Source organism: Scardinius erythrophthalmus, assembly GCF_964197995.2.
Source record: "Scardinius erythrophthalmus genome assembly, chromosome: 6".
Taxonomy (NCBI): Eukaryota; Metazoa; Chordata; class Actinopteri; order Cypriniformes; family Leuciscidae; genus Scardinius; species Scardinius erythrophthalmus.
In genome coordinates this window covers 2,182,917-2,208,405 of record NC_138226.1, presented here as the reverse complement: position 1 = coordinate 2,208,405, position 25,489 = coordinate 2,182,917, and the positions used below count along the sequence as shown (strand labels likewise).

The following is a 25,489-nucleotide window of genomic DNA, read 5'->3' as shown; positions in this document are numbered from 1 at the left end:
AGCACAGGGTGTGTGTGTGTGTGTGTGTGTGTGTGTCAGACACTAGCGCAGCGTGAGGTCAGCATATGCTGGGGTCCTGATGGAGGGCCGCTGATCTCCGGGCCCCCGAGGATGTCTGAGCACAGGGTGTGTGTGTGTGTGTGTCAGATACTAGCGCAGCGTGAGGTCAGCATGTGCTGGGGTCCTGATGGAGGGCCGCTGATCTCCGGGCCCCCGAGGATGTCTGAGCACAGGGTGTGTGTGTGTGTGTGTGTGTGTGTGTGTCAGACACTAGCGCAGCGTGAGGTCAGCATATGCTGGGGTCCTGATGGAGGGCCGCTGATCTCCGGGCCCCCGAGGATGTCTGAGCACAGGGTGTGTGTGTGTGTGTGTGTGTGTGTGTCAGACACTAGCGCAGCGTGAGGTCAGCATGTGCTGGGGTCCTGATGGAGGGCCGCTGATCTCCGGGCCCCCGAGGATGTCTGAGCACAGGGTCTCGACGGCGTCCAGCCGCTGGATCTGCACGAGGCGGGTCAGCAGGTCCGGGATGCTGTAACCCGCGGTGCTGACGCGGTCGAAGAGCTGCATGCCGTCGCTCATGCCGCCGATCTCGTCCCGCTTCAGCCCGAAGCTCTCCGCCAGGTGCCGCCACGTCTTCACCACCGCCTTATCCGCGCTGTAGGTGGAGCTCAGCATCCGGCTGGTGCGCTCCAGACAGTCGAACGGCAGCTCCGTCGGGCTCAGACCTGCACGGGTCAACAACAACAACAACAACATCAACATCAACTACATCAACAACAACATCATGCGCTGTTTATGCACCCCAGGCGCCTCGGTTTTTTCAACCGTGTTTACTTGAACTGTTTATTGTGCAAAAGTAACAAAAATTATTATTATTTCATATATTTATTGTTATTACACTTTAAAAAATTATTATTTACGAACTATCCTTTATTTAAAAAAAAAATAAGTGTTGTAATAATAATAAATATAATAACAGAACCGGAACTTTTTAATATTAAATTATTTAAAAATTATTATTATTATTTTTTCAAAACAAATGTATTGGTAATAATAATAACAGTAGTACCAGAACTGTTTATTGTGCATAAGTAACAAAAATGTTATTTTATATTTAACTTTATTATTACACTTACTTAAAAAAAAAGATTTAAAACCCCTTAATTTTATTTTTAAAATAAATGTATTAATAATAGTACCAGAATATATGTATTAATCTAAAATAATTTTCATTATTTTTTTAAATATTAATGTAATAATAATAATAATAATAATAATAGCAGTACCCCAGAACTGTTTATTGTACAAGGGTAACAAAAATCTCATTTGAATCAAACAATTACATTTTAAATCTTTTTAAATATCACTTTTTATTTTATTTTATTACTTATTTTTTTATTTACAATTATTATTGTTTTACTAAATGTAGCAATAATAATGGTACAATACATTTTGAATTATTTTTAAATCATATATTTATAATTTTAAATTATGATTTTACAAATTATTTTTGTATATATAGCAGTAATAATAATAATACCAGAATTGTTTATTTTACAAAAGCATTGTATTCCTTAGAATCAAAACTCAATTAATTTTGAGTTATGTATTTATTGTATAAATAAAGTAAAAAATGCATTTGATTTGACTTCATATCAATGGAATTTTTTGCCAACAAGAGCAACTCTTGCTTGTTTCTCTTCTAACGTTCTGATTGGCTAGATGAATTCTGCATGATTTCATGTATTATATAATATAAAGTGAGTTGTCCAGTGGATGAACACACACAGTTGTGATATTTTCCTCCAGCTGCAGCTCTGAAGTGTGTAGTCAGTGTGTGTGAGTGTGTTTGCAGTGTCGCAGTGAAGACACACACTCACCCTCCGCAACACTGCAGGCTTTCGTGTACAAGTCCAGGATTTTTTTCCTTCTGCTGTGAATCTGCAGAAACGGGACATGTTTGGATGATTCAGACGGAGAACATTTTATCGTTTATTGTTTTCTAAACATATTTATTCATAATGGCCAAGTCAAAAGTCATAATTGCAACATAATAAATTCAAAATGGATGGAAGTCAAAATTATGAGTTAGTCCAAGCCCATGGTAAATCAAAATTATGAGATAAAGAGTTGAAATTCAATCATATTTTCCCATTTTTAACTCAATTTTGAATCTTCTCTCATAACCGACTTAGTATGTCATAATTACCATTAGTCAATTTCGACTTTGAATGTACATTTTTTTGTCATAATTATGACTCAGTTTTGACTTTGAATGTCAATTTTGACTTTCATAATTTCAACTTAATGTCAATTGTGACTTTTTATCATAATTTAGACGATCTCAGTTTCGACTCTTCTCTCACAATTGACTTTTTGTCCATTTTGACTTTGAATGTCAATTTTGACTCATAATTTCAACTTAGTATTGAAGTCAATTTTGACATTTTATGTAAATTTCAACTTAGATGATCTGATGTGTGTGTGTGTGTGTGTGTGTGTGTGTGTGTGTGTGTGTGTGTGTGTGTGTGCTTGTACAACTATCTTTGTGAGGACCAGTTTGAGTTTTAGACCATTGGAGTGAGGACAGAGAGAGTAAAGTGAGGACACGTTGGCCGGTCCTCACTCTCTGAGAGCCTTTAAAGGCCTGTTTGAGGGTCAAGACTTGGTTTTAGGGATAAGGTTATAATGAGGTTAAGGGTCGGTTTAGGGTCAGGGGTCGGGTTAGGCACTTAGTTGTGATGGGTAAGGTTAGGGTAAGCGGCTAGAGATTGCACTGTGTCAATGAATGTCCTCATAAAGATAGATGTACAAGAGTGTGTGTGTGTGTGTGTGCACTGACCCCCGTGGCTCTGCTGCAGTTGGTGTTGCTGCTGATGGTGTGTGTGTGTGTGTGTGTGTGTGTGTGTGTGTGTGTGTGTGCACTGACCCCCGTGGCTCTGCTGCAGTTGTTGTTGTTGTTGCTGATGGTGTGTGTGGAGCAGGTCTTGTCTCGTGTCAGATGCACCAGAGACAGAAGGCACAGATCGGCGGCTCCCTGCTTGTCCTGCGCTTGTTCCTCGTCGCTGTCGATGCTGCGACTCAAGAGCTGCTCGTTCTCGGACGACGCGTCGTTCTCACTGCAACAGAACAAGCCTTCAGTGTTCCAGATCACAAACTCAAACGCCATCATGTCATGGACTTCTACTGTCTCGGACTCGTCTAGTTGGTCTCGGCCGAGTCTCGCACTATACGCTTGTTTCTCCTTCAGAACAAAACCATTGATGGAGTGCGCTTGCTCAGAAAACGAGTAACGTTATTGGTTTAATTCACAATCCATCTAGAATGGGCATTGACATTGGTCACCTGGTGTATGTCTGGCTCCGCGTGCGCATCAGTCATGATCATGCTAACGGCAGGCATGCTCCAACCCCAACGTAAAGTTAGCCTTTGCATTCGACTCTTTTTATGAGGTTACAAATTGTGCCGACATCATTTTTATCCAGGCTGTCATACAAAGAAATTATGAACGCATGCAAAATCAAGATATTAATAACTGATAATGTTGTAGTCAGTGTTTGCTTTTTCCTCTCAGCCTTTTGTTTCTCAATGCAATTATTATTTTTTTGCAGTAAAATGAAACGTGTCGCTGTAGTTTGCTTTTTTTTCCTAAATAATTTTGGCAGATACAGTAAATACCAGTAAATAATGTTGGCTCGAGGTCATGGTGCAAAGGACCCTAGGTTGATTTTAAATCAAACATCACTTTAGGCCATTCTGTTATTTGACAGTCCTCAGAGTTTAACCAGAGTTTATTCCTCGGAGTGAAGCTGCTGGAAGAGCCTGATTTAGACGCTTGGTGGTTTATATGCTCTGACTAGCCTGTTGTTTTCAGATCACAGTTAAATTTCCCCGGAAGAGCCTCCAAACACAAAGACGGCTCAGAGACGCGCACAGAATGTCATTGTTTTCAGACACTCGATACCGGCGCTGGTTTGGCTCTCGCATCTCACGTCTATAACTCTTGCTGCTCTACTCATATATTACATCATCTACCAACATTTATTAGCTTCTCATTTAACTAGCGTTTAGTATTCACTAGGGGTGTAACGAGACCCTCATGTCACGATTCGATACATATCACGATACATATACACGATCACGATATGATAAAAGCTTAAACTGTTGATTAAAATGCTGATATTACATTGTGTGTGTAAATGAATAGTCTTGGACTCGGTGCTGAAACCCAAAGCACAGGACAATAGAGACACCAGAATAACAATATTCATGATTCTGAAGATGAAAATACAGAATTATTTTAGACGAATATGATTTCACTCTGACTAGATGTATTTAAAATAATGTAAGACACTTTTTACTGGTAACATCAGACATCTGGCATTATCAGGACACACACAATATTCCCCCATTGCACTATTATACATTATATTCAACATTATATACAGTAGTTTAATGTAGTACTGACACTAAAAACTCATTAAGCTTACATTTTTCTCATTTTGGGTGAACTAATACATGTTTCATATTTGTATTGCGATATATTGTTGCACCCCTAGTTTTCAGCAAAGCACTTTTACTTCTTAACTCAAGCTTCTGCTTCACCTCAAAAAAGGTTTGAGGCATAAAGGTGTCGTCTTGTGTTTTTATGATTATTTTTAGATCTACTTTCACCTGGCGGATTTTGGCTGCGCCGCCGCGTAATTATCACACGCTTGATTGTGTTTGTCTGAGATGAAGATGAAGATCTCCTCAGGCTTTATCTGTGTTCATCGACTTCATCCGTGTGTGAGAGACACATAATGTTTCCAGTCTGAGTCGCTGCTCAAACACGTCTTGCGGTGGCGGAGAGACTGGCACATTCTCTCAGGCTCGACGGCTGTGTGTGCGAGGCCTTTAAAGGTGCAGTCTGTAAGATTGACAACTAGTGGTCGGAATAGGAACTGCAGTCTAATTTTTTTAATATCGTAGATCGGCGTTTCTCCGCCTCCTCAGACTCGACGCTCACACGGGTTGCCAGTTTGAGCACACACAACAGGAACGAGCGCAATGGACATTGAAAACTGGCAAATTGGCAACGTGCAGTATCACAGACCAACGCAATATCAAACATCCCAGCACAGAAACGCACATTTCAGAGTAAAATAACTGAGTAAAAGAAGTGTTTTTCAAAGAAACGAGTATGTTTCCTCAATATATGCAGACATATTACACCGTGTCCTAACTACACATGACGCGACGCACGATAAAATGTATCTTTTCCATGTTAATCAGAGTTTTAATGAGCTGGATGTGTGACTGACCAATCAGAATCAAGTATTCCACAGAGCCGTGTAATAACCGTGTTTAAGCGCCACTGACGGTGTGTGTGAAGACTCACCTCTTTACTGGTTTTGGAGATGAAGGCTTGAGCTTATCAAATTCATCCTTCTCTGCAAAGATCACAACGTTTTCTGGAAAGACAGTGATTAAAGATCAGAGACGTTCTCGTTAATTTCAGATCAGATTTCAAAAACTGTCAAGATGAGATCAAGAACATGAAGAGGGCCAAAATATCAGCCATGAGAACTATATAACCAATGTTACAGATGTGAAGGGATGAAATATCATGGTGGAAAATAGAGCTGCATGATTTGGGGAAAAATTGAATTGTGATTATTTTTATTTTTTTTCTGATAAAATTTGAGTTTGCAAAAAAAAAAAAAAAAAAAAAATATATATATATATATATATATATATATATATATATATATATATATATATATATATATATATATGTGTTTGTTTGTCGAGCTGCTCAATTTGGCCAATGTGTTGTGATAAAATGTATATCTATTTGGTTATAACAATAATAATAATAATGTTAATTATGATAATTATAATATTGATGATAATAATATTAATAATAATAATAATAATAATAATTATTATAATGTTAATAAAATGATCATAACAACACCAAAAATGTTAATAATTATAATAATATTAATAATAATTATAATAATATTAATAATGTTAATAATAATGTTAATAATAATAATACAATAAAATAATTTTCATAATATTTATCATAATAATAACAATAATATTAATAATATTAACAATCATGTTAAAAATAATAATGATGTTAATAATATTATTAATAATAATAATACTACTAATCATCATAAATATTGTTATCATCATTATTAAAAAAATAAAAATGATTAAATAAAAACAAAATAGGAAATATTACTATTGCAATATTTCACTGTAAAAAAAAAAGTAAAGTATTTAAGAAAAATAATATATTAAACACATCATTGGATCATGAGCAGCTCGCGTGTAAATTAACATTTACATATATGCACTGTGTTTTTTTATATGCAAAAACAGTGCATATATTTATTAAATTAAATTAAATTGCAGCCGTAGCAATTTAATAGTTGTACCGAGCCCTATCATGAGTCTGGTTTTATTTTGATGAATCATGCAGCCCTAATGAATGATATCAACATTTAAAAGCCCTGAAAGTTAAAGATTAAAGCAAAAGAAAAGCAGATGAATGAATGTTACTGTACGTCTCAACATTAATCCGGGTTCAGACGGGATGAGCAAACACCTACTGTACAGGCGTTAATTCCCACGGTAATTCCCACCGGATATTCTCGGCTAAGCCACTTATAATAATACCGGAATACATGTAAGATCGGCTCGTGTGCTCAACATTTATTAGACTTGTCATTTCCAGCTCAGATCAGTTTAGTTCGGCAGATCCAGAGCTTTGGATAACAGCGTCTGACAAGCGATTAAATGCAAATGTAGTTGTTTGTATTCTGATCAGGAACTTGAATGCGTTAGTGCGTAAACAGCTTACATTTTTAAGAATGCATAATGCATAAAGAGTTCATAATTCATGCATAAAACTCCAATAAACATATTTTACTGGACTGCACTGTTTTTAAATGTAAAAATAAGTTTTTATTCAGAGATTTAGGATTTGAGAATGCATTTTTAGAATTTTTGTCTTAAAATAGCTTTATTTCTTTATTCACTTTGGTTTCGCCATTAATATTAATAATCAAAATTATTAATAATATTTAAGTGCGCTATGTATTTAAACTTGCAATAAAGGATGGAGATGGAAATGTGTTGACTAGTGAGGAGAGTTTGTTGAGAAGATGGAGGGAGTATTTTGAGCAGCTGATGAACGAGGAAAATGAGAGAGAGAGAAGGTTGGATGATGTGGTGTTAGTAAAGCAGGAAGTGGATAGGATTAGTAAGGAGGAAGTGAGAGCAGCAATTAAGAGGATGAAGAGTGGAAAGTCAGTTGGACCAGATGACATACCGGTAGAAGCATGGAGATGTTTAGGAGAGATGGCAGTGGAGTTTTTAACCAGATTGTTTAACAAGATTTTGGAAGGTGAGAGGATGCCTGAGGAATGGAGAAGGAGTGTGCTGGTACCGATCTTTAAGCATAAGGGAGATGTGCAGAACTGCAGTAACTACAGGGGAATTAAGTTGATCAGTCACACCATGAAGTTATGGGAAAGAGTAGTGGAAGCCAGGCTGAGAGAAGAGGTGACCATCTGTGAGCAACAGTATGGTTTCATGCCGAGGAAGAGCACCACAGATGCCATATTTGCTTTGAGAACGTTGATGGAGAAGTATAGAGAAGGACAGAAGGAGCTGCATTGTGTATTTGTGGATCTAGAGAAAGCGTACGACAGAGTGCCAAGAGAGGAGTTGTGGTATTGTATGAGGAAGTCAGGTGTGTCAGAGAAGTATGTGAGGGTGGTGCAGGACATGTATGAGGACAGTGTGACTGCAGTGAAGTGTGCAGTAGGAACGACAGACTGGTTCAAGGTGAAGGTTGGACTGCATCAAGGATCGGCCCTGAGCCCTTTCCTGTTTGCAGTGGTGATGGACAGGTTGACGGACGAGGTCAGACAAGAGTCTCCCTGGACTATGATGTTTGCGGATGATATTGTGATTTGTGGTGAGAGTAGTGAGCAGGTTGAGAAGAGCCTGGAGAGGTGGAGGTACGTGCTGGAGAGGAGGGGAATGAAAGTCAGTAGGAGTAAGACAGAGTACATGTGCGTAAATGAGAGGGAGGGCAGTGGAGTGGTGCGGTTACAGGGTGAAGAGGTGAAGAAGGTGGAGGAGTTCAGGTACCTGGGGTCAACAGTGCAAAGTAATGGAGAGTGTGTTAGGGAAGTGAAGAAAAGAGTGCAGGCAGGGTGGAGTGGGTGGAGAAGAGTGACAGGAGTGATTTGTGATAGTAGAGTATCTGCAAGAATGAAAGGAAAAGTTTATAGGACTGTGGTGAGACCTGCGTTGTTGTATGGGTTAGAGACAGTGGCATTGAGTAAAAGGCAGGAGGCGGAGCTGGAGGTAGCAGAGCTGAAGATGTTAAGGTTTTCGTTGGGAGTGACGAGGATGGACAAGATTAGAAATGAGTTTATTAGAGGGACAGCGCATGTTGGACGTTTTGGTGACAAGGTGAGGGAGGCGAGATTGAGATGGTTTGGACATGTGCAGAGGAGGGACATGAATTATATTGGTAGGAGAATGCTGAGGATGGAGCCACCAGGAAGGAGGAAAAGAGGAAGACCAAGGAGGAGGTTCATGGATGTGGTGAGGGAAGACATGCAGGTAGTTGGTGTAAAAGAGGCAGATGTAGAGGACAAGGTGGTATGGAGACGGATGATCCGCTGTGGCGACCCCTAATGGGAGCAGCCGAAAGAAAAAGAAGAAGATGTATTTAAACTTGTCTTAAGGCCCGTTTACTCCGAGAACAATAACTATAAAGATAACGATAACTATATCAGCGTCCATATTGTTCTGTTTATTAAAAGCTTCAGGTTTGTCGTTAATGCTCCAGCTCTTTAAAGCAGGATGGATTCTGATTGGCTGTCAGTTTCATCGTTCATCAGCTGGAGAAAAAATTATTCTGAAAGTGATTCCAATGATTGTTTCTCTGTGCTGTTATCATAATAGTTGTAGTGTGGACTCTGCTGTTCTTTATCGTTACATTGATCGTCCTTGGTGTGAACGGGCCTTTAGAGCGAGCGATTGAACACTAAACGAGCCGCAGTGAGAGAGAGTGAAACTGTCATTTCTGAATGTAATTTTGAGGGGATGAATGTAGAGACGTGTTGAAAACATTCAGTGCCGTCAGCGAGAGCACAACATTCCTGATGATCCCTCTATTATGAGCGCTGGAGGTCTGATGAGCGCTCACCTCGACCCGTCAGATCCTCTTAAAGCGCTCCTGTTCTGCATGTTCATCTCTCTTTAGTGTGTATTGTTGCAGTTTGAGCATTAAAAAGGGAGCTCTTCTCTATATCAGTGTCAGTGTTTCTGAACTCCTGAAACGCCTCCATTGTAGTCTTGAGATTCTTCCAGAACGAACACGTCACAATATTCCTCATTTAAATAATTAAATTAGAATAAAGGGGCGGGGCCTGGTTGAGTTAGTTAGTAGTGTGTTGAAACCAAGCGGTAATCTTCCGGTCTCTCTCATGAATCCAACATGGAAGTGACTTAAACTGCAGTTCATCGACTGGCCACTAGAGACCGGCTGCAAAAGAGAGTCAATCCCTTAGACCCCCATATTAATATGCTCAACTTTACAGCAGAAAAAAGTGTGCTTACAGCCTGGTGCAAAAAGTAGTTTTGGTCTATATAGCTAATTTTGCCCCTCATGACGACTGTGAGAGGGGTGAATTTTTTTATAACTCATCCGTTTAAATTATATTAAGCCTTAAAGTTCTGCATAATTAAGGGCGTGGCCACTTGAGTGACAGGTGGATTGCCGCTGATGTCACTACTAGATGTTTGTCTGCTGTCTGTTAGCGTCACGTCACCTCAGCTAATCTGATTCGCTGCACATTTTCGGTTATCTGGGAGTGACGCGCTGCCAAGATGGCGAAGGCCGGCTCCGCCCACTTTGGGCTTCAGAAATGCTCTTCAGAAACCAATGGGTGACGTCACGGACACTAGCCATATTTTTTAACAGTCTATGGTTGAAACTGGTGGTTATGGTAAGGGGCGGGACATTTCCCAAACACGCTCGAAGCGCTCGACCAATCAGAGCACAGTGTGCTTTTCAGAAGGAGGGGCTTCATAGAGACAGGAACTAAACAGAGCGTTACTGACAGACTGGGAAGAGAGGAGCCGCAACAATGGAGAATATGAGGAGAATAATCAACATTCAAGCAGGGAATGTTATTTTAGCAGTTTAACACCTAAAGATGTCGCCCGGAGTGTCAAACGAAGCGTTCTCTCACCTTGAACCTCTTTCTTCTCCTCCTGCTTGTTTGTTTGGACTTCCACAGTCTTTATTATTTGTCCAGAGCAGCATGCTGGGAAAGAAACGTGTTTGGTTAGCTCCACAACACACTGTTGTTCATTAAACGACTGGAGCAATAAGAAAGACTTTGAAATATGGCAATGATCAAGTAAATGTCGAGCAGAAAGCCTCAAACTGTGGTCAGAGTTTCCCTGTGGATGATGAACACTCATCATTTATGAGGAACGTTGAGACACACACTCACACACACACACACACACACACACACACACACACACACACACACTCACACACGCACACACACGCACACATACTCAAACACGCACACTCACACACACACTCACACACTCACACGCACACACTCATACTCACACACGCATACTCACACACACACACACACACACACACACACACACACACACACACACACACACACTCACACTCTCTCACATGTACACACATGCTGCTCACTCACACATACTCACACACGCACACTCACACACGCACACACGTTCCCTCACACACACACACACACACACACACACACACACACACACACACACACACACACACACACACACACACACACACACACACACACACACACACACACACACACACACACACACACTCACACACACGCTCACACATGCTTACTCACAGACGCTCACTCACTCACACACTCACATGTACACACATGCTCACTCACACATACTCAAAACACATACACACTCACGCACACACACACACACACACACACACACACACACACACACACACACACACACACTCACATGTACACACATGCTCATGCTCACTCACAGACGCTCGCTCACACACACACACACACACACACAGACACACACACAGACACACACACACACACACACAGACACACACACAGACACACACACACACACACTCTCTCACACACAGATTCATGATGGATTCGAGAGGAGAAACGCACTACTAAATAATGACATTTTGTTTTGTCACAATTGTTGGATTGTCTTTAAGAGCTTTAATTTGTCTCATATTTGTTTCTCACACATGTTTATTACCCTGAAGCTGCTTTAAAGCGAAGCAAATGTTTTGAAAAGCCAAATTTTACACTGTAATAATAATCGTAATTTAAAAGACTGATAATTAGTTAACGGTAAGTTTCCTCACTATACTGTATAAAGTGAAAATCTGCATTAGATCTAATGGGACATTTCATGTAATTTTACAGTAAAATATTGTTAAATGCACAATGTCACATTTGACTTTTTTTCATTGAAATAACTTTCTTCTTATCTGTTATGTACATTAAGGTTTTATTATACATATGTTGTTAAATTAATGTTTATTGCAACTTTGATTCATCATGTGGTTGTCAGTTGGTATTACAAAAGTAAAAAGAGATTTTAGTAATTTAGTAAAATAACATTATTTCAGTTAATGATTTTTCACAGTGCATTTCCTCTGCGCTGGGTGAACTGTATGATTGAGTTATGCGATCTAACCTTGTCCGCTGGGTTTGGCCTTCAGGATGTAGAACATTATGATCATCACTATAGCGATCGCCATGATGAAGATGGTGGACATTGCGATGATGAGGGCCGTTGCGAGATGACCTTGTCCTGTTGGATCTGGAACACAGTAAAAGATTCGATGTAGTTCTAAATTATTGTTTATTATTCTGATGCTATTATCAATACTGAATGTTGCAGCTGCTTTATTAAAGGTGCAGTGTGTAATATTAGGAGGATCTGTTGACAGACATGGAATATCATACATAACTATGTCTTCAGTGGTGTAGAAAGACTTTACTTAATGAACCGTTGTTTTTATTAGCTTAGAATGAGCCATTTCTCTACACACACTGCGATGGTTCGTCACTATGTTGTTCTTGCAAAGAAGCGAGCGAAAGTCAGCGAATAAAACACTGACACAATGATGAACAAGTAACGATAATATTCGCAATAACATATCGTTTTACTGAATAATTAAGTGGACATCATTTCTTAATTTATCTTTGTAAAGAAACCTTGTTTAACTGGCTACTCTCTGCTGTCTCAGACGACGATATATTTCCCTGTCGGCCACCGTAACTTCTGTTGAGTGCAATTCAAAACCTCACCACTAGATGCCACTAAAAATCACACACTGCAGCTTTAAAGCAATTAGGCTGTATGTTACAGTGATTTTAAAGGGGTGGTATAATGCTCTTTTCACAAGATGTAAAATAAGTCTCTGATGTCCCCAGTGTGTGTGTGTGAAGTTTTAGCTCAAAATACCTCACAGATATTCTTATATAGCATGTTAAAATTGTCACTTTTTTAAGGGTGAGCAAAAAAACCCCATTTTGTGTCTGTTCCTTTAAATGCAAATGAGCCGCTGCTCCCGGCACAGGGGGCGGAGACAAAGATGGAGAGACTCAAGAAGAAGTAAAAACATGTAGAATACAACATTTCTGAACGGTTCGTTGATGAATTTATGTCGCTGATGTGTAGTTATCTTCTAGTCATTGATTAGCATATTCTGTTATGATAATCTATAAATCGTGTTCAGGGGGCGGGGTTTATGTAAATTCTAGGGTTGGTGATGTCACTAACCCGGGAGGAATGTGGTGTAGTCTCTACCAGCCGTTTGTTGTAGTCCTTAAAAAGTGATTTCTGTAAAAGCAAATATCTCCCTTTGCTTTGAACTTTGAGCGTTGTAACTTTGCAGATGTTGTTTATGATCAAACAGCAACATTACACACTAACTAAAGTTAGAAAAGTCCAATCATAATCAACCACCCCTTTAAATCTGCTACATTAATATAAATGAGAACGACCCATGTCATCGGAGATCATGTAATCAGTAATTTCCCAGCATGCCTTTACCTTTCTCCGGCTGCTGGAATACAGTGGTGCTGCTGGACGACACACTGGGAGCTTGACCTGATGATGGTGGTGTGGATCGCATGCCTTTAAAACAACAAGAGTTACTGGTTCAATAACATCACAATCGTTTGATATTCGACATTAACATCACATTCGAGTCAACAGCAGTGGCGCTCCTGACTCTGGCTGATCTAGATGTGTCAAAGAAAGACACATGGTTTCAAAAGCAGCTTTACCGAAATTTATACTCTTACGTCTATAATGCCTTAGTGCTTTAGCATAGAGCCAGATTTAAATGTTGTCCGGTTTTGTTCAATTAAGAGATTTAAATATCACCTTTTTTTTCTAGTATACATTTAAATGTCTTTCAGTTTTGTTCTAGTAAGCGATTTAAATGTCATCCGGTTTTGTTTTGTTTTATTAAGAGATTTAAATGTTGTCCGGTTTTGTTTTGTTTTATTAAGAGATTTAAATGTCGTCCGGTTTTGTTTTGTTTTATTAAGAGATTTAAATATCGTCCGGTTTTGTTTTGTTTAAGAGATTTAAATGTCGTCCGGTTTTGTTTTGTTTAAGAGATTTAAATGTCGTCCGGTTTTGTTTTGTTTTATTAAGAGATTTAAATGTCGTCCGGTTTTGTTTTGTTTAAGAGATTTAAATGTCGTCCGGTTTTGTTTTGTTTAAGAGATTTAAATGTTGTCCGGTTTTGTTTTGTTTAAGAGATTTAAATGTCATCCGGTTTTGTTTTGTTTTATTAAGAGATTTAAATGTCGTCCGGTTTTGTTTTGTTTTATTAAGAGATTTAAAAGTCGTCTGGTTTTGTTTTGTTTAAGAGATTTAAATGTTGTTTGGTTTTGTTTAGTTTTATTAAGAGATTTAAATGTCGTCCGGTTTTGTTTTGTTTAAGAGATTTAAATGTCGTCCGGTTTTGTTTTGTTTTTTTAAGATATTTAAATGTCGTCCGGTTTTTTTTTGTTTAAGAGATTTAAATGTCGTCCGGTTTTGTTTTGTTTTATTAAGAGATTTAAATGTCGTCCGGTTTTGTTTTGTTTTATTAAGAGATTTAAATATCGTCCGGTTTTGTTTTGTTTAAGAGATTTAAATGTCGTCCGGTTTTGTTTTGTTTAAGAGATTTAAATGTTGTCCGGTTTTGTTTTGTTTTATTAAGAGATTTAAATATCGTCCGGTTTTGTTTTGTTTAAGAGATTTAAATGTCGTCCGGTTTTGTTTTGTTTAAGAGATTTAAATGTCGTCCGGTTTTGTTTTGTTTAAGAGATTTAAATGTCGTCCGGTTTTGTTTTGTTTAAGAGATTTAAATGTCGTCCGGTTTTGTTTTGTTTTATTAAGAGATTTAAATATTGTCCGGTTTTGTTTTGTTTAAGAGATTTAAATGTCGTCCGGTTTTGTTTTGTTTAAGAGATTTAAATGTCGTCCGGTTTTGTTTTGTTTAAGAGATTTAAATGTCGTCCGGTTTTGTTTTGTTTAAGAGATTTAAATGTTGTCCGGTTTTGTTTTGTTTTATTAAGAGATTTAAATGTCGTCCGGTTTTGTTTTGTTTTATTAAGAGATTTAAATATCGTCCGGTTTTGTTTTGTTTAAGAGATTTAAATGTCGTCCGGTTTTGTTTTGTTTAAGAGATTTAAATGTTGTCCGGTTTTGTTTTGTTTAAGAGATTTAAATGTCGTCCGGTTTTGTTTTGTTTTATTAAGAGATTTAAATGTCGTCCGGTTTTGTTTTGTTTTATTAAGAGATTTAAAAGTCGTCTGGTTTTGTTTTGTTTAAGAGATTTAAATGTTGTTTGGTTTTGTTTAGTTTTATTAAGAGATTTAAATGTCGTCCGGTTTTGTTTTGTTTAAGAGATTTAAATGTCGTCCGGTTTTGTTTTGTTTTATTAAGAGATTTAAATGTCGTCCGGTTTTGTTTTGTTTTATTAAGAGATTTAAAAGTCGTCTGGTTTTGTTTTGTTTAAGAGATTTAAATGTTGTTTGGTTTTGTTTAGTTTTATTAAGAGATTTAAATGTCGTCCGGTTTTGTTTTGTTTAAGAGATTTAAATGTCGTCCGGTTTTGTTTAGTTTTATTAAGAGATTTAAAAGTCGTCCGGTTTTGTTTTGTTTAAGAGATTTAAATGTCGTCCGGTTTTGTTTTGTTTTATTAAGAGATTTAAAAGTCGTCCGGTTTTGTTTTGTTTAAGATATTTAAATGTTGTTTGGTTTTGTTTAGTTTTATTAAGAGATTTAAATGTCGTCCGGTTTTGTTTTGTTTTATTAAGAGATTTAAATGCCGTCCGGTTTTGTTTTGTTTAAGAGATTTAAATGTTGTTTGGTTTTTAGTTTTATTAAGAGATTTAAATGTTGTCCGGTTTTGTTTTGTTTTATTAAGAGATTTAAAAGTCGTCCGGTTTTGTTTTGTTTAAGAGATTTAAATGTTGTTCGGTTTTGTTTAGTTTTATTAAGAGATTTAAAAGTCGTCCGGTTTTGTTTTGTTTAAGAGATTTAAATGTTGTTCGGTTTTGTTTAGTTTTATTAAGAGATTTAAAAGTCGTCCGGTTTTGTTTTGTTTAAGAGATTTAAATGTTGTTGGTTTTGTTTAGTTTTATTAAGAGATTTAAATGTTGTCCGGTTTTGTTTAGTTTTATTAAGAGATTTAAATGTCAGCCATTTTGTTCTAGTAAGCATCAATGAAGATACGATCGGTTGTCAAAGAGTCGGATGTGTTTAATTTTAGTTTTTAACCAAAAACACTCATTAACCATCATTTAAGCGGCAGTGTTAAGAAATAGAGTATGGCTTTCATTTCAGTCAGTAAAATCTTTCAGGACGAATTTTTCATGATGTGATGACATTCTTTACTATGGTTGAAAATGACATTTTTCTTCACTTTAAGTGGATAAAGTATAATTTGATTCAGCATGACATTTACTGTATAACAATCCAACATTAAATATGGCACACTAACAGTCTTAATGGTCTCAAACACAAATCTGCCTCTTCAAAAGTGTTTTAATCTACTTTCTCCAGCTCCACGAGTCGCTCCAAGTATTGATTTAATTATGACCAGCTGATCTGAAAAGCAAACAGCTCCCACACGAACAGCACAATTTGTCAAAGTTCTCATACGTTTGACGTCTTTGCTTATTTCTTTCTCATTGAGAGTGTCAAACACATTGTAAATGAAATAAATGCCGTAAGGACGGTTCGCTGAAACCCTATCAGTCATTTGGCAGAAAGCTGAGGTCTGACTCGCTCATTATTACGGCTCTAGGGCTGTTCATTAGAATACATTATAAATCTGATGTCACAGGAGAAACATCACTCAACAACATCATTAAATAAAGCCCATCTTGTCTTTTTAAATGCACATGATCAGAAGGTTTCAGCTCGATCGCATTATACGTGACCGGCGGCGACTGAGAACAACAAAACATGCGATGCTAACAGAGACTTTATGCGCTTTTATTGGAATCACATGTCGGTGTGTGTGAGGTCCGCTGGTGGACGGAGAACGCATGAGTCTCACTCAAGTGCAAAGCAAGCAGCAGCAAGTTAATAATCTTTTTATTTCCTCAAAACTCTTAATTATTGGACACAACCTGCGCTGCGGGCGAGCATAATTTGCAGATTACCTGGCGAGTGTGAGCATGTCTTCACCCGAGCGACTCTCTGCATAGTTTCAGAGCTTTAAAAGGCCCGTTTGTTACCTTTTTTTTAATTAAATATCATTCCCACCTACTTAATTTCTGTCACCACACAATATAGAAAACAATTAAAGAGGCAGCAAAAACCCCAGGACCGGCGCAGACGTGTTTCACAAAGATGTTCAAAAAACATTTGAGCTCTGAGATTTACACACTGTGCATGCAAAAAAAATGATAATGTGTTGTTTCAACTTAAAGTGTTTGTGCTTGACTTCTGTTGAAATATCCAACTAAACTAAAATGAAGTTAACTAAACTTAAAATTTTAAGTCAAGCAGAAACACTTTAAGTTGAAACAACACATTATTACTTATTCTAATGTTAAATTTTAAGTTGTGATAACTAATCGGAGTGATAATGTTTTTTTACAGTGCATGATTTGATATTTTACAAATATTGGTAACACTTTACAATACTTTACATTTTTAAAATTAGTTAGTTAACATGAACTAACATTGAACAACACTTCTACAGCATTTATTAACCTTAGTTAATGTTAATCTCAACGTTTAATAATGCATCTTTAAGTTAACATTAGTTAATGCACTGCAATAAATGATGTTCTTCCTCAGTGTTTCTGTCTTGTTTTCCAGCACAAATATATAAACATTCTTAAATCAAGATACATTTACTGGAGAAGCAAAATGACTGATGATATTCAAAATCATTACAATTAAGTAAGTTTAAGATTAAAACAAGAATAAAATATCTGCTAATGAGGTCATAAAAATAAACGTAATTCAAAGGGAAAACAAGATTATTTTTCTTACTCCGTTCACAAATATTTTTCTTGTAATGTAAGAATGTTTAGATATGCAGGAAAACAAGATGATTATTGTTTTTCATTAATTGCATCACTTTACAATAAGGTTTTATTCAGTTTAATTCTCTTTTCCTCCTTTTCTGAGGAAACATCACAGACTTGCAGTGCATCAAGGCCGAAATCTGGTGGAGAACAAACTGCGATATAAAAAAAAAAGAAAAGAAATTAGCAAAACAAAACAATAAAAAGCCTGGCTCTCTCTCCGTCGGTGAAACCTGGAGTTAATTTGTTCCCTCTCTTCCGCAAACGATGACTTTTTATCCTAAATAAAATCAAAACCCCCCAAACCTAGAATGGAAACCAGACGTCATTATTTACTGCACTAATTCAGCAATGAAAAATACTCGCTGCTACTTTCTGCAATGTTTTAGCGGATTAAACGGCCTTAAATCTGAGTGTTCTGCGCGGGTCGCGAGCGCTTCTGTCACTGCGCGCCTGCGGTTTGTTCCATTCACTCACTGCTTCAGGTATGCGCTGTTAATCAGTGAGTCAACCATGTTATGAACGATCTGCCAAACACTAAACCAAGGCCAAGAGAAGGAAAATAAATCTTAAAAATATTCATGCACCGCAAACGCGCTCGCTGATGGACTCCAGGCGGACTCTTTATTGATGACCTGATATTTGTTTCATTAAAGGAACTCTGGGAACTCTGGTTTTTGGTTCGGTTTGGTTTGGGTTTAGTATTCTATGTACGGCAAACCAGAGCAGCACTGCAAAACAATAAAAAATAAATGCTTTTCTTAGTATTTTTGTCTTGTTTCCAGTCCAAATATCTAAAAAATTCTTAAATCAAGATGCATTTACTAGATGAGTGAAATAACATAAGATATTATGTCCTGTTTTCCGGGGGGAAAAGCTAAATTATCTGCCAATGGGACAAGAAAAATAATGTTAATTTAAATATTTTTCTGACCCCATTGGCAGATAATTTAGCTCATCTAGTAAACGCATCGGTAACACTTTATAATAACTGCATGTTATTAATCATTAGTTAAGCATTACTAACAGTTAATTAATCATTAATAGATATTAATAAGCAGTTTATAAATACAGCTATAAATGCTTTATTCTTGATTTATAAGCATATCTATAATGTATTTAATAATTGTATTTTCATACTTTATTAATGATCAATTTAGCATTTCTAAATGAAGTATAGCATTATTTACAAACCTAAAACAAAAATAGCGTGCAGTTATTATAAAGTGTTACAGATGCATCTTGATTTAAGAATTTTTAGATATTTGGACTGGAAACGAGACAAAAATACTAAGTAAGAAAAGCATTTTTTGCAGTGAGGAATGTAGTTAATTTAATTCTGTGTTTATGCAAACAGGAGACAGGTGGAGATGCAGTGATGATGATGATGATGAATAATGACGAAGGACACTCACACTCTTTGATGTTGCGTGGAGCATTTTGACAGGAATGACACACCATGCCGTAGATGTTTCGAGGCCGGTTTTCCAGTATGTAGTACCTGAAGGAGAAGAGGTTTATATGAACTCGATGAACTGCTGTTCATTTCTAAAGAAACACAGAATTAGTGTAAGGTTTAGGCAGAACACGTTCATTCCTATAGATAGATAGATAGATAGATAGATAGATAGAGGGCCCTATTTTAACGATCTGAAACGCAAGTATCAAACGTGAAACGCAAGAAACTTTGTGGGCGGATCTCAGTATAATGAGATCGGTATCTGCTATTATACCGGCGGGATAAATGACTCTTGCGCCCGGCGCAAATCTAAAATGTGTTGGTCTGAAGCAGCTTCATTACTCATAGGTGTGGTTTGGGCGTAACGTGAAATAAACCAATCAGAGCGTCATCTCACATTCCCTTTAAGAGCAGGCGCGCTTGTTCCATGGCGGATTACTATTATAACGGCGGATTTGCCAGGAGCGGTTCACAGCCGAGGAGACCGAAGTTCTCGTCAGGGCCGTAAAACACAGAGAAGTGACATTGGGGACGGAGAAACACACCCAGATTAGCTTCGGTTAAACAGGCGTATAATAATTTGGGTAAATGTGTAAGCTAGATTTATGCCTATTTTTTCACATCTTCATGGACACCACAATGATTTCCCTCATGCGGTCATATTTTTCCTTGGTTTGCAAAAATGAAAACTGCTGCGTCTGTGTAGATGAGATAAGTGTATGCGCGTTGTGCACACGCTACATTATGGCCAAGCATGCGCCCTTAAAATAGCATCCGAATAACGCGCCGCTGACTTTTGACGAGGTTTCTCCTGGTCAGTGGAGGAATTGTTTTCTGAAATTGCAAAATAGCACCAGGGAACGTTTGCGCCGGAACACGGCTCCTCTTTTCGCTGAACCGCCGCCGGGAGCGCAAGTTCATTCCTTAATTTACTGACGTGCGTCTGTGGAGGGAAAAGTTTGCGTGCGTTGGGTGCAAAATAGGAATGATTCATGCGTCGCTGTACAAAGTCAACTGCGCTGGGTGCAAGATAGGGCCCTTATTCTATATAAATAAAAAAGCTGTATTGCATAGATTTCTAACCACCAATGACTCACTTCTAGAGACTCTGAACATTAAACTGAGACACCAGAAAGAACCTGAACATCCAAAACACATTAATGAGCAGCTTTAACAATACGAGATATTAATATACGAGAACAGAGATGTGTACGTCAATCACAGATATAGAGCCAATCACTTCACTAAAGAGCAACAATATGATTGACCAGTTTAAATTAAGGAATTATGTGGAACATATCAGCTAATAATTAAATTACCTATAAATAAACATCTATTTAAGGATGTGGTTTTCATTAAAAACATGAAGTGACTAAAAGTTTAAAAAAGGTGAATGATCTTAAAGGGATAGTCCACCCAGAAATCCTCATTCTGCCTTCAGTTATTGAGTTATCAAACACGCACGACTTTCTGTTCTTCTGCTCAACACAAAAGAAGAGATTTTGAAGAATGTTGGAAACCAAACAGTTTTGGTTCCCATTGACTTCCACTGTATTTTTAGTCCATATAATGGAAGTCAATGGCAACATTCTTCAGAGAAAGTCATACAGGTTTGCCTTCATTAAAGGCATGAATATGCCTTTAATATTGAAGCCGATAAACGAGAGCAACTAATGAATAGCATCACATGCGTCTGACCTCACAGGAATATTTTCAATAACTGGAGTTTATTCACATATGCATTTAATATGTAAAGACTAGATGAGTTTGAGAACAACTGACAGAAAAGAGAAAACAATACAACGGAGTTCTCGATTGGATTAGTTCTCTTATCTGAAGTGAGCCGAGACGCCACCGATGCCCTCAGACACGAAACACACATCAATGGCCTTCAGATTCAGACCAGCACACACTCTGATCAAAGCCATCATGCGGGACAATCTCAAAGGAAATGTCCCACTATCAGACTTTACGTCCCAGAAAACAGAGCCGGCGAGACTTCCTGAGGCGTCCTACAGAGTCTGTTAAACACACTCAATAATGTGCTTTTAAAAAGCTGCACTTTGTATATTTACATTGAAGCCAATTGAAACCAGACCTTCCATTTTAAGTGGCTACAGCAGCGTGAAGCCGTCACATGTGTGTGTGTGTGTGAGCGTGTGTGTGTGTGTGTGTGTGTGTGTGTGTGAGTGTGTGTGTGTGAGTGTGTGTGTGTGAGTGAGTGTGTGAGTGAGTGTGAGTGAGTGAGTGAGTGAGTGAGTGAGTGAGTGAGTGAGTGAGTGAGTGAGTGAGTGAGTGAGTGAGTGAGTGAGTGTGTGAGTGTGTGTGTGTGAGTGTGTGTGTGTGTGTGTGTGTGTGAGTGAGTGTGTGAGTGAGTGTGTGAGTGAGTGTGTGAGTGAGTGTGTGAGTGAGTGTGTGAGTGAGTGTGTGAGTGAGTGAGTGAGTGAGTGAGTGTGTGAGTGAGTGTGTGAGTGAGTGAGTGAGTGAGTGTGAGCATGAGTGAGTGAGTGAGTGTGTGTGTGTGTGTGTGTGTGTGTGTGAGCATGTGTGTGTGAGTGAGCGTGTGTAAATGAGTGTGTGTGTGTGCAAGTGAGCGTGTGTAAGTACGAGTGAGTGAGTGTGTGTGTAAATGAGTGTGTGTGTGTGTGTCAAGTCAAGTGTATTTGTATAGTGCTTTTCACAATACAGATTGTATCAAAGCAGCTTCACAGTATTAAATTAAAATAATACAACAAGGTTTGTTTCTAATGGAATTTATTGATTGATAAAATTAAAATTAAATATCCCCAAAATATCCCCATGTGTGCGATTTTCAAATACGTTTTTGCTTCACATCAGAGTTTGTAATGTTGTGATTAGTTCGGCTCAAGGCTTGTAACGCTTTAGACTTTCCCTATGGAAGAAATGGAACCAGTGGAACCAACGCCACTGAAGTAGTCGAACACACTCTATTGCCTCATGACGTCTCTTACCCCGGTAAACACGGTCCGCACTCCGCGTCGCTCTCCAGCGTGCCCGTGGTCAGCACCGTGGCCCGGTACAGCGAGTCGCAGTCTTTGTGCCGCCGGCAGATCTCATACTTCCCTTTGGAGAACTTCCCAGCCGGACACGCCACGCAGGAATACTCCTCGTCCTTCGTGCCGTAACCACAGCTCTGAAACACACACACACACCTGATCAAATCAGCAGAACTCATGCGTGAAGATCCGCAGACCTGATCTGTGTCACTACAGGGGTTTAAAAGACATGAGGAGCCAGATTTACTAAACAGAGCAAAATCCCATAAGAGCGCAGACGGGAGTGAAAAGTTCTGCTCAAGTTAAAGAACAGACGCAGCCGGATCATTTCCATAATGACCAACACAATCTACTGAGAGCAGCGCAGAGTAGCGTCTGGTTTAAGACGGGCTTTTATTGGGTGGTAAATAATGGTTTAAATACCAGTAAACTGACGAGAGCAAACTCGCATGATTCAGTGATATGAAATACTGCGATATAATATAATAGTATAATAACAATAATATCAGCCGCAATAAATAACCCTGTTCTCACTCTAATTCTCCACTGTGTGTCTTTAGTAAATCCTGACACTATTTATTAACGTTTGAAGAGTGTGTGTGCTGCGAGCTGTTAGTAAATCTGGCCCTTCATATTCAGTAATATTACTGATTTGACTGAACCGAGAGCAAAACTGAGCGGAATAGATCTGAATAATTCCAGTTTACAGGGAATGTTCTCAGAACGATCTGGCGAGGTTCTCTCAAAGTTATGCTCAGAGTTATCTCGTCTTTAATAATGTTCTCTGGAAGGTTTTATTTAGATGCTTATCATTTTTTTTTTAAATGTTACTACTTGTTTCGGAATGTTCAAAGAACATTCAAATGTAACATTCCAATAATGTTTGCAAAATGGAACGTTCCATTTTGGAATGTTCATCTAACCAAGAATAAAAAAATAAAATAAAATAAACATTTACGTTTTGAACATTCAGAGAACGTCTTTCATAACTTAATATGTGACCCTGGACCACAAAACCAGTCACATGGGTCAATTTTTTTTAAATTGAGATTTAAAGATCACATGCAAACTGAATAAATAAGCTTTAGGAGAATATTTGGTTGAGATACAGCTATTGAAAATCTGGAATCTGAGGGTGCAAAAAAATCTAAACATTGAGAAAATCTCCTTTAAAGTTGTTCATTTATGTTGGCGATTGTGCTGCATTCACTCACAGAAATACATGTTTTATATATTTACGGTAGGAAATTTACTAAATATCTTCATGGAACATGATCTTTACTTTATATCCTAATGATTTTTGGCATAAAAGAAAAATCGATAATTTTGACCCATACAATGTATTGTTGGATATTGCCACAGATATACCCGTGCGACATTAGCAAAATGTTATTAGACCATATTTTTGACATTATGAATCAACATTGATCTTTTTTTGAGTGTCTTTACCGCAGAATTGGTCTCATATTTGATGAAGTTTGCATCGTTGATTCTGTTTATTACTGAATCAGTCTGTACTGTAGAAATAAAGCGGACTTGATCTGTGATGCTGTAACTGACGTGACCTTCAGAAAGAGTCATTGCGCTTCACTTAAAACCCAGTTGGTTTTGATCAGAGAATATTCACCACTAAAGACTCGACCTGCCAACTCTCCTGCGCCTGTAGAGTAATGAAAAACACGGATGATGAAACATCCCACCCGCGAGTGCGGAGCGTTCGGCTCCGACCGCATTCATATTAGATCTGGAGACGTTCTGCTTTACATATCATCGCATTTCATAATCCAGATCCAAAATCCACTCAATCCTTATTCTGATTATATTGCACATGTTAGAATAATAGTGCAGTGATGGAAACTCTGAAATCACAGAGATGGAAATCTGGGAATGATGATGCAGGGACCAAAACATGTGACACACACACACACACACACACACACACACACACACACACACACACACACACACACACACACACACACACACACACACACACACACACACACTGAAACTGATGATGCTTCTGGGAATGATGATGCAGGGACCAAAACATGTGACACACACACACACACACACACACACACACACACACACACACACACACACACACACACACACTGAAACTCATATATCTGATGATGCTTTTCCTTCACGATCCAGCGCAAATATCTGAACCTTCTTAAATCAGGATACATTTACAGGAGAAGCAACATTACTGAAGATATTATTACATGGAAGAGTTGCAAAAGAATGTTCTTCGTTTGTTTTGTCCATTTGTTCTTGTTTTAGACTTAAACTCACTTAATGTTGATCCATTTTGCAGTAAACAAGACTTAACGGTAACACACTTTACAATAAGATTCATTAGTTAACATGAACTAACATTGAACAACACTTCTTCAGCATTTATTAATATTAATTTCAGCATTTACTAATACGTTATTAAAATCAAAGGTTGTATTTGTTAACATTAGTTAATGCGCTGTGAACTAACATGAACAAACAATGAACAGCTGTATTATTATTAACTAACATTAACAAAGACTAATAAGTAATAAATGTATTGCTCATTGTTAGTTCATGTTAGTTAATGTTACAAATACAACTGTTGATTTTAACAATTTATTAGTAAATGTTGAAATTAACATTAACAAAGATTAATAAATGCTTTAGAAGTGTAGTTCATTATTAGTTCATTTTAACTAATGTATAACTAATGAATCTTATTGTAAAGTGTGTTACCGTTAAGTCTTGTTTACTGATCAACATTAAGTGAGTTTATGTCTAAAACAAGAACAAATGGACAAAACAAACACAAATACTGAGGAAGAACATTATTCTTTTGCAACTCCTCCATGTAATATGCTTCAAATCTTTTAATAGTTATATATTTCTTTTGAAGCGGAGCTGTCAGGACTCTGAGCGCTGATGAAAGCTTCGTCAGGACGTCTCCCGAGGCCGTTCCAGCTTTACTATTATTTTCTTGTCATTTGTAAATGTTCTCGTCAGTGCTGGAGCGCTGAGCTCTTAATTAGCGTAATGAGTCGGTGATGCGTCTTTGGTGGGCAGAGGTGCATCTCTTTGTTCTTTTGGCCTCCAGTATCGATTATGAAGAGAAAAGCAAAGATAAAAGAGATTGAGATGTTGGTACTCGACATCTGCTCCGGTTTAAGACTTATTGAAAAGCCCTGACATTTACCCCCAACATGCATTCGCTCCAGTTTATTGACTTTTGAAAGAACACACACACACACACACACACACACACACACACACACGGTCTTTTATCTCCTCCGACTGAATCGAGATCATCTTTGTCCCGAGGGCTCCAGCGTTATTGAATTGTTCAGGAA

The 25,489-nt window shown here is 37.9% G+C and overlaps 1 protein-coding gene across 1 annotated transcript in view; it reads right to left on the bottom strand.

Annotated features, from left to right (window-relative positions):
* Window positions 1-239: 239 nt before the first annotated feature.
* edar (ectodysplasin A receptor) overlaps window positions 240-25,489 on the bottom strand; it is a 54,208-nt gene continuing 28,958 nt past the window's right edge. The window contains exons 4-12 of the mRNA XM_081368141.1: window positions 22,092-22,273; window positions 19,076-19,161; window positions 13,165-13,248; window positions 11,800-11,925; window positions 10,272-10,346; window positions 5,381-5,453; window positions 2,930-3,119; window positions 1,881-1,941; window positions 240-725 (exon numbers count right to left, since the gene is read on the bottom strand). Of these exons, the coding sequence (XP_081224267.1) occupies window positions 382-725; window positions 1,881-1,941; window positions 2,930-3,119; window positions 5,381-5,453; window positions 10,272-10,346; window positions 11,800-11,925; window positions 13,165-13,248; window positions 19,076-19,161; window positions 22,092-22,273 (1,221 nt within the window). The 3' untranslated portion in view covers window positions 240-381. The remainder of the gene's footprint in view (window positions 726-1,880; window positions 1,942-2,929; window positions 3,120-5,380; window positions 5,454-10,271; window positions 10,347-11,799; window positions 11,926-13,164; window positions 13,249-19,075; window positions 19,162-22,091; window positions 22,274-25,489) is intronic.